The following is a 17184-nucleotide window of genomic DNA, read 5'->3' as shown; positions in this document are numbered from 1 at the left end:
TGCATTCACTTATGTGTGTGTAAAAGCCGTAAATATTATGTGACTGGACCGGCACGCTGTTTGTACGGAGGAAAAGCGGATGTGACGACAGGTTGTAGAGAACGCGGGCCAGAGTTTGACACCCGTGTATTAAACGAACCAAAAATATGACTTATTTTATCTTTGTGAAAACATTGGACACAGTGTGTTGTCAAGCTTATGAGATGCGATGCAAGTGTAAGCCACTGTGACACTATTGTTCTTTATTTTTATTTGTATAAATGTCTAATGATAATGTCAATGAGGGATTTTTAATCACTGCTATGCTGAAATTATAACTAATATTGATACTGTTGTTGATAATATTCATTTTTGTTTCACTACTTTTGGTTTGTTCTGTGTGGTGTTTGTGTCTCCTCTCAATTGCTCTGTTTATTGCAGTTCTGAGTGTTGCTGGCTCAGGTTCTGTTTTGGAATTGGATTGCATTGTTATGGTATTGCTGTGTATTGTTTTGTTGAATTGATAAAAAAAAATAAAAATAAATAAGAAAATTTAAAAAATCGATTAAAAAAAAAAAGAGAACCAATTCTGAATCGCACAACGTGAGAATCGCGATTTGTATTTGAATCATTTTTTTCCCACCCCCCTAATGGATAATATAATATAATAAAAAATTAAGCCCCAACCCCTTGCCGCCCTGAAAATGATTAGCACTAGTCAAAAGATGGACTATTTATTATGATTTAATATAGTATAATGTGATTGAATACTATATAATATTATTTAGTAACGTGTGTATGTTCAATTGTTCACCGAGCGCGTCGCAATAAAGTTTTCTTGACAAGATGACGTCACTTCCGGATGTAATCCTCAGAGCTGGAGGAAAAAAAAAAAAAAAAAACTCTCGTAGCCATAAATGTTATCTTGTTAGCCGCCGTCGGTTTGCTTGAGTAAAACCATCCATGTCCAGACACAGAGAGGATTGTCGACGTGTTGTGGTGCTTATGTGTACAAAGAGGAGCACAGCAGCCCTTCTCACGACGCGCCGTCAACTGGTAAGTAGCTAGCTCCCATGCTAACACTGCTAGCACCTCCATGCTAACACTGCTAGCCTTGATTTGGACACTTTGCCGCCATTGTACTGCCTGCCCGGCGTCAACATGACTATGTGGACTACACGTCGCGGTGGAGGCCAGCTCAAACACAGCGAGGGCTCGCGTTAGAGGTTATCACCCAAGATGCTTCATTAGCATGTCAGTGACGTCACACCTGTCATCAATGGCCGCGTCTTCAACATTATGACGTCACACATGTCATCGATGACCACGTCTTCAACATTATGACGTCACACATGTCATCAATGACCATGTCTTAAACATTATGATGTCACACATGTCGTCCATGACCACGTCTTAAACATGACGTCATCAATGACCTCATCTTCAACATTATGTCGTCACACATGTCATCAATGACCGCATCTTAAACATTATGATGTCGTAAATGATCCCATCTTAAACATTATGACATCACACATGTAATCATTGACCGCATCTTCAACATTATGATGTCATAAATGATCCCATCTTAAACATTATGACGTCACACATGTCATCAATGGCCGCGTTTTCAACATTAGGATGTCATAAATGATCCCATCTTAAACATTATGACATCACACATGTTATCAATGACCGCATCTTAAACATTATGACGTCACACATGTCATCAATGGCCGCGTTTTCAACATTAGGATGTCATAAATGATCCCATCTTAAACATTATGACATCACACATGTTATCAATGACCGCATCTTAAACATTATGACGTCACACATGTCATCAATGACCGCATCTTAAACTTTATGACTTCACACGTGTCATTAATTAGATTAGATTAGATTAGATAGTACTTTATTTATTCCGTCAGGAGAGTTCCTTCAGGAAAATTAAAATTTTCAGCACAATCCCATTCAAGTTTAGACAAACATTACAGGGAGACAGAACAGGATCGCTGACAGGTCTGCCGGCTTCCAGCGCCCCTTACAAAAAAGATGTCCTCATCTTAAACATTATGACGTCACACACGTCATCAATGACCGCATCTTAAACATTATGACTTCACACATGTCATCAATGGCCGCGTTTTAAACATTATGACGTCACACATGTCATCGATGACCGCATCTAAACGTTATGACGTCACACATGTCATCAACGATGACCGCATCTTAAACATTATGACGTCACACATGTCATCAATGACCGCATCTTAAACATTATGACTTCACTCTTGTCATCAATGACCGCGTCTTAAATATTATGACGTCACACATGTCATCAATGACCACGTCTTAAATATTATGACGTCACACATGTCATCAATCGCCTCGTCTTTACCGTTATGACGGCCCACGTCATCAATGACCGCACCTTAAACATTATGATGTCACACATGTCATCAGTAACCGCATCTTAAACATTATGACGTCACACATGTCTTCAATGACCACGTCTTAAACATTATGACATCACACACGTCATCAATGACCACGTCTTAACCGTTATGACGTCACACACGTCATCAATCACCGCGTCTTCAACATTAAGATGTCACACATGTCATCAATGGCCGCGTCTTCAACATTATGATGTCATAAATGATCCCATATTAAACATTATGATGTCACACTTGTCATCAATGACCGCGTTTTAAACATTATGTCGTCACACATGTCATCAATGACCGCGTGTGAACCGTTATGACGTCACACATGTCATTAATCACTGCCTCTTCAACATTATGACGTCACAAATGTCATCAATGACCTCATCTTAAACATTATGACGTCACACATGTCATCAACCACCTCGTCTTTACCGTTATGACGGCCCACGTCATCAATGACCGCACCTTAAACATTATGATGTCACACATGTCATCAGTAACCGCGTCTTAAACATTATGACGTCACACATGTCATCAATGACCACGTCTTAAACATTATGACGTCACACATGTCATCAATGCCCGCATCTTAAACATTATGATGTCACACATGTCATCAATGACCGCATCCTAAACATTATGTCGTCACACCTGTCATCAATGACCGCGTCTTAACCGTTATTACGTTACACATGTCATCAATCGCCGCGTCTTCAACATTTTGACGTCACACATGTCATCAATGGCCGCGTTTTCAACATTATAAATGATCCCATCTTAAACATTATGATGTCACACTTGTCATCAATGACCGCGTCTTAAACATTATGACGTCACACATGTCATCAACCACCTCGTCTTTGCCGCTATGACGGCCCACGTCATCAATGACCGCACCTTAAACATTATGATGTCACACATGTCATCAGTAACCGCATCTTAAACATTATGATGTCACACATGTCATCAATGACCGCATCTTAAACATTATGACGTCACACATGTCATCAATGACCGCATCTTAAACATTATGACGTCACACATGTCATCAATGACCGCATCTTAAACATTATGACGTCACACATGTCATCAATGACCGCATCTTAAACATTATGATGTCACACATGTCATCAATGACCGCATCTTAAACATTATGACGTCACACATGTCATTAATGACCACATCTTAAACATTATGACGTCACACATGTCATCAATGACCGCATCTTAAACATTATGATGTCACACATGTCATCAATGACCACATCTTAAACATTATGATGTCACACATGTCATCAATGACCACATCTTAAACATTATCCATCAACATCCACACAACGTAAATGCACTGTATACTTTATGAATATCGAAGGGTAAAGATATTCGACAAAATTTGATCTTTTACAGATGTTTAATATACAGTCGTGGTCAAAAGCTGTAAAGAACATAATGCCTCCAAACATATTGCAGGGTATTGTGGCCAAACAGCTAAATTTTTGTTTCATCTGACATCACATGGACAAAGTTAAGACCTTCTGGAGGAAAGTACTTTGGTCAGATGAAACAAAAAATGAGCTGTTTGGCCACAATATTCAGCAATATGTTTGGAGGAGAAAAGTTGAGGCCTTTAAACCCAGGAACACCACCCCTGTTGTCAAGCATGGTGGTGGGAGTATCATGCTCTGGGCCTGTTTTGCTGCCAATGGAACTGCTGCTTTAAATGCGACAATGAAAAAGGATGATTACCTCCAAATTCTTCAGGACAATGTATGTGTTTGTATGTTATTTTGTTTGGACATTGTTCTGAGAGATGAAGCTGTAGATGAAATTCTGGGGTTTACAAATAAATATTGTAATAACGTCAACACCCTATGTTTGTTTATTTTAAGGTCCTTCAGGTTAAGTGACTAGAGGAGAAGATCTTGGCACGGTTGTGTGCCAGTCCATTTCCAAACCCAGGGACTCTTGAATCCAGGTAAAGTCATGATATAAAGACAAGGGTATGTGCTGGACATCCTCCTGGTTACTTTGATGCACTTGTTTTTCATTTATCTTAAAGGACTGGACTTTTATTGGAATTTTGTCTATCGTTCACAATCGTTATGAGGGACAAGACAAAAGGTTTTTGTTTTTCTTGCTTTCTAACACATATACATTGGCTCGTTCTAGGTAGCTCGCAATGCAGCTAATGGTAGCAATCAATTCTCGAAAGTTACAGAATTACAGCTTGACAAAATCACACCGAGGTCACTCTCTCGGCTTCTGTCTGCTCCAACGTTTCACCCATCTTTCCTTTGTGCTCGCTTCCATTAGCAGCAGCTCATCCTCACATATTCAGCTTCAAAAATATGAAGTTGTGAATCCTCGTTTGTCCAAAAATAGTCTTCTTCGTTATCTGTTACCAAGTCTGCCATGATTACAAGACACTCGCGTGTTTGTTGGCGTAAGTCGGAAAACACAGTAGGTGCCGGAATTTAGATGTACACTGCTATGGAAACGGATATAAATGTGCCAAAGAAGGAAGTACCACTGCTGATTATAATGACCAAAATACATTGAATATTGTACATATTGTTATGAAGGTGTCTGTTACTAAATTATATAGATACTTGCAGTTTGTATATTGTACATATTACAAATTGTTATGATGTCTGTTACCACATTATATGTATGTATATATCCATCCATCCATTTTCTACCGCTTATTCCCTTTCGGAGTCGCGGGGGGCGCTGGCGCCTATCTCAGCTACAATCGGGCGGAAGGCAGGGTACACCCTGGACAAGTCGCCACCTTATCGCAGGGCCAACACAGATAGACAGACAACATTCACACTCACATTCACACACTAGGGCCAATTTAGTGTTGCCAATCAACTTATCCCCAGGTGCATGTCTTTGGAAGTGGGAGGAAGCCGGAGTACCCGGAGGGAACCCACGCATTCACGGGGAGAACATGCAAACTCCACACAGAAAAATCCCGAGCCGGGATTTGAACCCAGGGCTGCAGGACCTTCGTATTGTGAGGCAGACGCACTAACCCCTCATATATATATATATATATATATATATATATATATATATATATATATATATATATATATATATATACTGTATATATACTGTATATATACCGTACCGTTACACTGTTATATATACGGTACCGTTACACCCCTAATATATATATATATATATATATATATATATATATATATATATATATATATATATATATGTATTAGGGGTGTAACAGTACGTGTGTTTGTATTAAACCGTTTCGGTACGGGGGTTTCGGTCCGGTTCAGAGGCGTATCGAACGACTTTGTAAGCTAAAGTCTTCACAAGCTGCTCTGCTTTCTGCCTCTGTCTGAGCACCCAGCATTGTCCCGCCCACACAACCATCTGATTGGTTACATACAAAGCCAATCAGCAGTGCGTATTCAGAGCGATGTAACAGCCTTGAACTACCTTCCCTCTGTTGCTAGATATCTCGAGATGTATGTTGTAATATGTATATGTGCTTTGCTATGGAGGTTTTTTCTCACTCCGAACTGGGCCCCCTTAGGAGCCTAGTCTGGATTGTATTTTTTTACTCATCCTTCCCCAGCGTTTACCTTTTTCCCATCTTTTACGGGGCGCCTTATGGCGACCCATCAGCGTTCTTGTTCTGTAACCCTGTACACTGTTTGTCTAATCTTGAACAGGTTTGTGCTGAAAACAAAGTTTCGTTGTACTTGTTGCAATGACAATAAAGACCTACCTACCAATCAGCAGTGCGTATTCAGAACGCATGTTGTCAATCCTTCAGCGTCGAGCAGACATGTGTTTAGCAGCGGACATCGGACTTTCCCCAAATTAAAAAAAACACTTCCCAGTCACAACTATTACTAACATCCCTATGAGCCCGTTGACCTTCTAGAAACTTAAACTGCTCGCTCAGCTCACTCGCAGTTCTGGCTTGAGGTGAAGGCTAATTAGCTTTTAGCGTAATGTTAGCTCATTTTGCCCTGTGCGTGTGCTTGTGTGTGCGTGTGTTAGGGGCAGCAAAGCCTCTCCTTCTGTTATTTCAAATGAACTAACATGAAGTCCATGGTGTTTAGGGATGAATAGTCTCTCCTATTGCTATTGTACTGTTTTTTCAGCTATAGTTAAATGAATCATTAATAATGTAGCAGCCTAGTTTTGAATGGCAGGGTCCCTGCTATCACATGTTGACAAAAATATAACATTTACATAATAAAAGTCAAATACAGGCTTTCCAAATGCAGTAACAAATTAAGCACGATGAGTTGACTTGAAACTGTTTAATGTTGCACTTTTTATATGTAGTAGAAAGGTTTTGTCAATTTATTTAATCAAAAAAACAACAACAGGCAGTTTAATGTGGATAAAAGGCCTACTGAAATGAGATTTTCTTATTTAAACGGGGATAGCAGGTCCATCCTATGTGTCATACCTGATCATTTCGCGATATTGCCATATTTTTGCTGAAAGGATTTAGTAGAGAACATCCACGATAAAGTTGGCAACTGGAGAAAAGCCCTGACTCTACCGGAAGTCGCAGACAATGATGTCACATGTTGATGTTCTCCTCATATATTCACATTGATTTTAATGGGAGCCTCCAACAAAAACAGCTATTCAGACCGAGAACACGACAATTTCCCCATTAATTTGAGCGAAGATGAAAGATTCGTGTTAAAGGATATTGATAGCGACGGACTAGAAAAAAACAAACCCAAAAAAAAGTTTAAAAAAAAAGAAAATCCAATTGCAATCGCGTTGCATTGAGACGGATTTATATATTTTAATAGACATTTACTAGGATAATTCTGGGAAATCCTTTATATTTCTATTGTGTTGCTAGTGTTTTAGTGAGTTTAACAGTACCTGATAGTCGGAAGTGTACGTCCACGGCCAGGTGTTGACACGCAGTGTCTCAGGGAAGTCGACGGCAACTGTATGGGAGGCACAAGCTCAGCTGATATCCAGTAAGAGGCGACTTTTTAACCACAATTTTCTCACCGAAACCTGCTGGTTGACATTTGGTTGGGATCCATGTCCGCTGTGATACATAGTAAAGTTTCATGTCCGTAAATTTTAAACAAGGAATCACCGTGTGTTTGTGTGGCTAAAGGTTAAAACTTCCCAACTCCATCTTTCTGCTTTGACTTCTCCAATATTAATTGAACAATTTGCAAAAGATTCAGCAACACAGATGTCCAAAATACTGTGTAATTATGCCGTTAAAGCAGACGACTTTTAGCTGTGTGTGTGTGTGCAGCGCTCATACTCATAACAGCCCGTGACGTCACACGTACACGTCATCATTACGCGACGTTTTCAATAAAAAAAACCCGGGAAATTTAAAATTGTAATTTAGTAAACTAAAAAGGCCGTATTGGCATGTGTTGCAATGTTAATATTTCATCATTGATATATAAACTATCAGACTGCGTGGTCGCTAGTAGTGGCTTTCAGTAGGCCCTTAATGTGGGCAGAATTATTATAGTGTTCCCAATGTTAAAATGATAAAGCCATTGTTTCAAATGTGGTAAATAAAACACCCAAAAATGTATATTTTGTGGTTTTCTTACTGTACCGAAAATGAACCGAACCGTGACCTCTAAACCGAGGTACGTACCGAACTGAAATGTTTGTGTACCGTTACACCCCTAATATATATATATACATATATATATATATATATATATATATATATATACAATTTGTGTGTGTATATTATATTTATTACATATTGTTATTAAGGTGTCTGTTACTACATTATATACTTGCAGTGTGTATTTTGTAACTATTACATATTGTTATGAAGGTGTCTGTTACTACATTATTTATATACTTGCAGTATATATATATAACATTTGTGTGTGTATATTGTACATATTACATATTGTTATGAAGGTGTCTGTTACTACATTATTTATATACTTGCAGTGTATATATATATATATATATATATATATATATATATATATGTATGTATGTAACATTTGTGTGTGTATATTGTACATATTACATATTGTTATGAAGGTGTCTGTTACTACATTATATATATATACATGCACTGTGTATATTGTACATATTACATATTGTTATGGATGTGTCTGTTACTACATTATAAATATACATGCACTGTGTATATTGTACATATTACATATTGTTATGAAGGTGTCTGTTACTACATTATTTATATACTTGCAGTGTGTATGAAACATTGATGGAGGGTTTTGAAACTGTTTTAGGGGCCTTTAAAGGCTCCAACTGTGGCTCTCATTAGCTGCATTTTGAAAGTATGTTTTTATCATCCTTAACCCCCCCCTAAAAAAAGTCATGTGTCTTCTTGTCTCTCATAATGATTGTGAACGATAGGCAAAACTCCCCAAAAAGTGCAGTTGCCTTTAAGTTATTATTATGACATGTCTCCACATATCTAATTTAAACCTTTAGGATTCCTCTGTTGTTGACGTGATTGTGTAATTGTGTCTTTTAGGTCCACTAGAAGATGAATGGTCTGTCCATACGAGAGCTATGCTGCCTGTTCTGCTGTCCTCCTTGCCCCAGCCGCATCGCCGCCAAATTAGCTTTCCTCCCTCCAGAGCCCACCTACGCCCTCCTCCCTGACCCAGATCCCAGTGCCGGTGCCGGAGCCGCGTCCGGGCCCAGCTCCGGGGCTCCCCTCCCCTCCCTGGGAGCTCCCGGCCTGCGTTCGCGGCTCGGCGCCGGCAGCGGCGGCGACCGGGGAGGCGGCGGCGGCACCGGCGGCGGCGGAAGCGGAGGTTCCGGTGCCGCGGGTGGATGCGAAAGCAGGTGGAAGCTGCATCTCACAGAGCGGGCAGAGTTTCAGTATTCTCAGAGAGAGCTGGACGTGACGGACGTGTTCCTGACCAGGTCCAGCAGAGGCAACAGGGTGGGATGTATGTATATACGCTGTGCCCCTAACGCCAGGTGACTACACCGCTTCCAGACGGCACTTTACTGCCGATGTTTGCAGTCTACATCCCACTAACTGCTCTACTTTCGCTCCTCAGGTTCACCGTGTTGTTTTCACACGGCAACGCAGTGGACCTTGGTCAGATGAGCAGTTTTTACATCGGCTTAGGAACGCGCATCAACTGCAACATATTCTCGTACGATTACTCAGGCTATGGGGTTAGCACTGGCAAACCATCAGAGAAAAACCTTTATGCTGACATTGACGCCGCCTGGCACGCCTTGCGCTCCAGGTAAGATTGTATTAATGACCTTTTATACCCACTGTTTTTGTGTCAGGTGTGCTTAGTTTTACTTAAGTGTGTTTTCCAATCGTTCTACCTGTAAAAGCCAACCAAATGCAAGTTCTATGCAGTTTTTTAACTGTTCCCAATATGAATAAGAGTAGTCACTGAAACAAACCATTACAAACTGTACAGGTGTACCTCTGTTGGGATGATGTTTGTTAAGAAATTATCGATTTCGATGCAATTATTGAACCAATAATATAGTCTAGATAGGTTGCTGTATTATTGGATTGCTTGAAACTTTTTTTAGTACCGTATTTTTCGGACTATAAGTCGCTCCGGAATATAAGTCGCACCTGCCAAAAATCAATCAATCAATCAATGTTTACTTATATAGCCCTAAATCACTAGTGTCTCAAAGGGCTGCACAAATCATTACGACTACAACATCCTCGGAAGAACCCACAAAAGGGCAAGGAAAACTCACACCCAGTGGGCAGGGAGAATTCACATCCAGTGGGACGCCAGTGACAATGCTGACTATGAGAAACCTTGGAGAGGACCTCAGAGGGGACCGAAAGCAATGGATGTCGAGCGGGTCTAACATGATGCTGTGAAAGTTCAATCCATAGTGGCGCCAACACAGCTGCGAGAGTTCAGTTCAAAGCGGATCTAAGACAGCAGCGAGAGTCCCGTCCACAGGAGACCATCTCAAGCGGAGGCGGATCAGCAGCGTAGAGATGTCTCCAATCGATACAGGCGAGCAGTACATGGCCACTGGATCGGACCGGACCCCCTCCACAAGGGAGAGTGGGACATAGGAGAAAAAGAAAAGAAACGGCAGATCAACTGGTCTAAAAAGGGAGTCTATTTAAAGGCTAGAGTATACAAATGAGTTTTAAGGTGAGACTTAAATGCTTCTACTGAGGTGGCATCTCGAACTTTTACCGGGAGGGCATTCCAGAGTACTGGAGCCCGAAATGAAAACGGAGTCTTTTGAACGCAGATTTCTTGCCGGGACATATGGTACAATACAATCGGCAAGATAAAATGCATAATAAAGAAAGAAAAAAACATATATACGTCGCAGTGGAGTATAAGTCGCATTTTCGGGGGAAATTTATTTGATAAAAGCCAACACCAAGAATAGACATTTGAAAGGCAATTTAAAATGGAGTGGTGTACAAGATACCGTTAACGTTATCACACACATACAAAAAGGCTAACGGTAACGTTACCGTTGGCCACTGACTATGCTTAGGTAACGTTAGTCCAGCTAACATTACTGCAGTCCTGTTTGACATAAGAGGTAACGTTATTTTAGCCTAAAGACTACATGTGAGCAGATATGGAAATGAACCTGCAGCAGTTAATGTTAGTTACTCACCGGCACTATCGCTTGGACTGCAGGTTGAAGCGGAGGAAGAGGGGCGGGCTTCCTCATCTCTGTCGCTGCTTCTCTAACCTTCAGATTATGTACGGCCTGAACATGTTTGTCCAGGAAGGCAAAGCCCGGCAATAATGGTAGATAGCCGTTTCCTGGTCGTGTTTCTTAGTAAAGTGAAGCCAAGCGTTTTTTTCCGGTCCTTTGTTGTTGTTGCTGCTTCTGTATCTGCCGCCGAATGACTGAGCCACGTCATTTCCTGGTTCGAATAAAGAACAAAATCGTTTTCTTTACTGTAGTGGCTTTCTACAACGGGAACCGTTTCTCAAATAGGGATTCGAATCCATGGAATCGGTTCTTTTCTTATGGAACAATCGGGAGAACCGGTTTTTGAACATCATCCCTGTACCTCTGTTTTCAATAGCGCTTTGTAGAGGTCAGGGAAATGATCAATTTTTAGATGCATTGATAGTCGGACATGGACGATTATTGAATCGATTTAAAAAACGTCAATAATCTAATGGATTTTTTTTTATTGTTAATAAAGTCATGCCATCTCACTGAGAGATCCACCCAGCTCTTTTACTATCAGGCACTTATGGTCCCGTTTTGCACACATTTTCATTAATTTAATACATGTGGGAATTAATTTATCTGTTTAATTTTCCAAATGAATTGTTTTTTTAAAGTTGCAAGTTATTGTTTATTGCTTGTCTTCCTGGGATCCGTATAGGAGCATACAAAAATAAAAATACAAAGAATACATACATTATCAAACATTATACAAAGCAAAAATACAACATAAGCCAGTTATAAATACTTATTTAGTGAAAAAAAAAACGTAAAACTGCCTCAATATAAATAAATTAAAGATCCATTAATAATAATCGTAACTCCTAAATCTTTATCAAATTGGGGGGTGCCCAAAAATTCCCGCCTCTCGGTCCAAAGAAAGCCAAATAAATTGTTCCCAAAGGAAATAATACACCTAAAACAGGTACGCAAACACTTATAATACAGGTATTTGTGGGGTCTAAAAAAGTCTTCAATCCAACAATTTAAATTTAAGGCCTTAAAACAGGGGTATCAATCAATCAATCAATGTTTATTTATATAGCCCCAAATCACAAATGTCTCAAAGGACTGCACAAATCATTACGACTACAACATCCTCGGAAGAACCCACAAAAGGGCAAGGAAAACTCACACCCAGTGGGCAGAGAGAATTCACATCCAGTGGGACGCCAGTGACAATGCTGACTATGAGAAACCTTGGAGAGGACCTCAGATGTGGGGAACCCCCCCTCTCTAGGGGACCGAAAGCAATGGATGTCGAGCGGGTCTAACATGATACTGTGAAAGTTCAATCCATAGTGGCTCCAACACAGCCGCGAGAGTTCAGTTCAAGCGGATCCAAGACAGCAGCGAGAGTCCCGTCCACAGGAAACCATCTCAAGCGGATCAGCAGCATAGAGACGTCCCCAACCGATACAGGCGAGCGGTCCATCCTGGGTCCCGACGAGCGGTCCATCCTGGGTCTCGACTCTGGACAGCCAGTACTTCATCCATGGTCATCGGACCGGACCCCCTCCACAAGGGAGGGGGGGACATAGGAGAAAGAAAAGAAGCGGCAGATCAACTGGTCTAAAAAGGAGGTCTATTTAAAGGCTAGAGTATACAGATGAGTTTTAAGGTGAGACTTAAATGCTTCTACTGAGGTAGCATCTCGAACTGTTACCGGGAGGGCATTCCAGAGTACTGGAGCCCGAACGGAAAACGCTCTATAGCCCGCAGACTTTTTCTGGGCTCTAGGAATCACTAATAAGCCGGAGTCTTTTGAACGCAGATTTCTTGCCGGGACATACGGTACAATACAATCGGCAAGATAGGCTGGAGCTAGACCGTGTAGTATTTTATACGTAAGGGTAGGGTAGGGAACCTATGGCTCGCGAGCCAGATGTGGCTCTTTTGATGACTGCATCTGGCTCTCGGATAAATCTGAGCTGACATTGCTTAACATGGTAAGTAATGAATAATTCCACTTGTAATCACAGTGTTAAAAATAACGTTCAAAATATAAAACATGCATTTTTAATCCATCCATCCGTTTTTTACCGCACCTGTTCAAGAAGTTGCGTTAAAGGTAAGAAGTTATTTATTTATTATTGGTTAGTGTGGGGCTTTCCCTCCTGGGGGTTCTTCAGACCACCAAGCACCGACATGAGAGCTTGTTTCAGGGTTACAATATTTTTTTATTTTTCAATTAGTCTCTCAGTTGCTTTCCAGCAATTGTCTTTTTCTCTTTCGGTCTCGCTCGCGCTCTGGCTCCAGCCCCAGCCCCAACGCCGTCTCTCCTCCTGGCTGCTGCTTATAACAGAGCGACAGGTGATTAGATAACAAGGCCCGGGTGGGCCATCTATACACCTGTCGCTGATTTCGAGGCCGATCCTGGCAACACCCCGCTTCGCTGCAGGCCCGCAGGCCACGCCCCCTCCACATTTAGCTTCAGAATAACAATGTTATTACAAAGAATAAGAGACCTATTATACTCTAGAAATGTTGGTCTTACTTAAAAATGCACGCGTTTAGTTGTGTTCAGTGTTAAAAAAATATTATATGGCTCTCAAGTAAATACATTCTAAAATATTTGGCTTCTTGGCTCTTTCAGTCAAAAAGGTTCCCGACCCCTGCCTTAAAATGTCAAAAATTCTACTGAAATCTCATAAATGTGAAGTGAATTATATAGCGCGTTTCTCTAGTGACTCAAAGCGCTTAACCCATTATCTAAGTTACATTTAAAGCAGTGTGGGTGGCACTGGGAGCAAGTGGGTGAAGTGTCTTGCCCAGGGACACAACGGCAGTGACTAAAATGGCAGAAGCGGGGATCGAACCTGGAACCCTCAAGTTGCTGACACGGCTGCTCTACCAACCGAGCCACGCCGGCCCATAAGGGGGTCTTAAATACAATTTTGAAATATTGTATTACCGTATTTTTCAGACTATAAGTCGCAGTTTTTTTCATAGTTTGTTTGGGCGGGGGTGCGACTTATACTCCGGAGCGACTTATGTGTGGAATTATTAACACATCACCGTAAAATATCAAATAATATTATTTAGCTCAGGGGTGCCCATTACGTCGATCGCGAGCTACCAGTCGACCGCGGGGGGTGTGTCAGTCGATCTCCAGCCAGGCTTTTAAAAAAAATAGACCTAAAAATGAGTGATCATCAATCTTCACCAAGACGTCACTTAAATGACATTCACGGTACCGGAGGGTCTTGTGAGATGACGCTGGCTGCTGCAAGATCATTATTATGAAAATATGACCGAGAGGAAGGCGAGAAACACTTTTTATTTCAACAGACTCTCGCGTCGTATCTTCCGTCAAAACTCTAAAGGCCGACTGCACATTTCCTATCTTCACAATAAAAGCCCTGCTTCATGCTGCCTGCGCTAACTAAATACAGAGTCTCGGAAAACTGGCGTGCACAAGCGATCCCTCAGAAAGCTGGCGTGCACAAGTGATGTGAAGATAGGAAATGTGCAGTCGGCCTTTAGAGTTTTGACGGAAGGGACGGCGCGAAAGTCTTTTGAAATAAAAAGTGTTTCTCGCCTTCCTCTCTGTCATTTTTTCATAATAATGAACTGGCAGCAGCCAGCGTCATCTCACAAGACCCTCGGGTGCCGTGAATGTCAATCAAGCAAGCTACGGAATTTGCCGGCAATGTTTCTCTTGTAAAGTGTATGGAAGCTGGATGAATTAGATGCCAAAAACCAACCACTTTCATGTGGTATTGTACAGAAAGGAAAACTTTTTTTCTCCTCCATTTGAAAATGTGGGCGTTATCATTACTGTCTGATTCCAATCAATGCAAGTCATCAGAATCAGGTAATACACCAACTTATATTCTTGTCTTTGTGAAAGAAAGACATCTATATGTGTTACACATGCTTGTATTATCATTAAACACATTTAACTTGTTTACAAAAATGTCTCTTTCATAAATAAATAAATATAAATGATATATATATAAATGAGGTAGATCCCCTCGAGTTGGTCAATTGAAAAGTAACTCGCCTGCAGAAAAAGTGTGGGCACCCCAGATTTAGCTCATTCACGTAAGAGAATAGACGTATAATATTTCATAGGATTTAGCAATTAGGAGTGACAGATAGTTTGGTAAAGGTATAGCATGTTCTATATGTTATAGTTATTTGAATGACTCATCATAATATGTTAGGTTAACATAGCAGTTGGTTATTTATGCCTCATATAACCTACACTTATTCATCCTGTTGTTCACTATTCTTTATTTATTTTAAATTGCCTTTCAAATGTCTATTCTTGGTGTTGGGTTTTATCAAATAAATTTCCCCAAAAAATGCGACCTATATATGTTTTTTTCCTTCTTTATCATGCATTTTCGGAAGGTGCGACTTATACTCCGGAGCGACTTATATTTTGAAAAACGCGGTATTTAAAACATGCATAAATGGATAAACTTCAGTCTTGCTTTTAAACGATTTTTGAGGACGCCAGTCACGCTATAACGTAACCATAAAACAGAACCAAAGTAGGCAACCTTTTGCTGCGCCGGGCGGAACTTATCGCGCACTTTTATCAGCCAGCGTGCCGTGATCAGCTTAACATAGCAGCAGAGAAAACTCAAGGAAAGCCCACAGCATAGCTAAATGACTTGCATAGAACGGATAAGTGCAAGTTGAATGATTTATGGCTCCAGAACGGTCAATTTAATGCATGTTTGAAGCTGGCGGATGGGAACGTAAAAGTGTTTAGACGTGGAGCCGTGGAGGAGGGAAGCGTTTGTAAACATGTCGGTAAAAATGAGTGGAGTGATAATTTCAGAAATCGGGTAGAAGTCTGTGTCAAAAGATGCTGTAACACCACAAACACTTGTACAACCGTACAAGGCTCAACTAGTAAAGGAGATGGACATAATCCAATCCAATCCAATCCACTTTATTTATATAGCACATTCAAACAACAATAACGTTTCCTAAGTGCTGCACGGCCATGTTAAAAACAATATTATGCTCCACCAGTGACTGAATAAAACAAAAAATAAATCAAATAAAACCAATAAAAACAAATATGATTTAAACTATTTTAAAGGGTAAAATCAATTAAAACAATAAAACAAAAATCAAAGTGTATAAAAAACACAGAGGACCACACAACTCACGTAGTGTTAAAAATGGGTCTTAAGACGAGACTTAAAACACTCCAATTTGGAAGCAGTTTGAACATGGAGCGGCAGAGTGTTCCAGAGCTTAGGGCCGACCACAGAGAAGGCCCTGTCTCCCCTGGTCTTAAGTCTGGTCTTGGGCACCACGAGCTGGAGCTGGCTCTCGGACCTCAGAGCGCGCGCAGGAATGTAAATTTGGATGAGGTCCGAGATATATTGAGGTGCCAGTCCATGTAAAGATTTAAAAACAAACAACAATGTCTTAAAATCAATTCTAAAATGAACAGGGAGCCAGTGCAAACTCTGAAGAATTGGGGTTATATGCTGGTGTTTCCTGGCCCCTGTTAAAAGTCTGGACTAACTGCAACCGGGAGAGAGCTTTTTGGCTAATGCCAGCATAAAGTGCATTGCAGTAGTCCAGGCCACTTGAAATAAAAGCATGCACGACTTGTTCAAAAAGGTTAAAAGATAAAAACGGTTTAACCTTTACTAAAAGACGAAGGTGATAAAAACACGGTTTTAAAACGCCATCGACTTGTTTGTCTAGTTCAGGGGTGGGCATTACGTCGATCGCGATCGACTGGTCGATCTCGGAGGGTGTGTCAGTCGATCTCAAGCCAGGCATTAAGAAATAGACATAAAAATTAGCAATCATCAATCATACCAAGACTTCACTTTCGTCAGTTGTTTGACATTCTCGGCACCCGAGGATCTTGTGAGATGACGCTGGCTGCTGCGAGCTCATATTTAATCAATCAATCAATCAATCAATCAATGTTTATTTATATAGCCCCAAATCACAAATGTCTCAAAGGACTGCACAAATCATTACGACTACAACATCCTCGGAAGAACCCACAAAAGGGCAAGGAAAACTCACACCCAGTGGGCAGGGAGAATTCACATCCAGTGGGACGCCAGTGACAATGC

At 40.8% G+C, this 17184-nt stretch overlaps 1 protein-coding gene across 2 annotated transcripts in view; it reads left to right on the top strand.

Annotated features, from left to right (window-relative positions):
* The first annotated feature begins 829 nt into the window (after positions 1–829).
* The window catches only part of LOC133568040 (alpha/beta hydrolase domain-containing protein 17A-like), a 32635-nt gene continuing 16280 nt past the window's right edge, over positions 830–17184 (top strand). Inside the window, exons 1-4 of one of the 2 annotated variants that reach the window (XM_061919747.1) lie at positions 830–1035; positions 4318–4403; positions 8937–9391; positions 9475–9669. In XM_061919747.1, the coding sequence (XP_061775731.1) occupies positions 8949–9391; positions 9475–9669 (638 nt within the window). In that variant the 5' untranslated portion in view covers positions 830–1035; positions 4318–4403; positions 8937–8948. Of the gene's footprint in view, positions 1036–4317; positions 4429–8936; positions 9392–9474; positions 9670–17184 lie in introns of both variants that reach the window. The other variant, XM_061919748.1, reaches the window with a different exon arrangement.

Source organism: Nerophis ophidion, linkage group LG14 (assembly GCF_033978795.1).
Source record: "Nerophis ophidion isolate RoL-2023_Sa linkage group LG14, RoL_Noph_v1.0, whole genome shotgun sequence".
Taxonomy (NCBI): domain Eukaryota; kingdom Metazoa; phylum Chordata; class Actinopteri; order Syngnathiformes; family Syngnathidae; genus Nerophis; species Nerophis ophidion.
The sequence above is the reverse complement of the archived record's forward strand: the minus strand, read 5'-3'. Positions and strand labels throughout refer to the sequence as shown.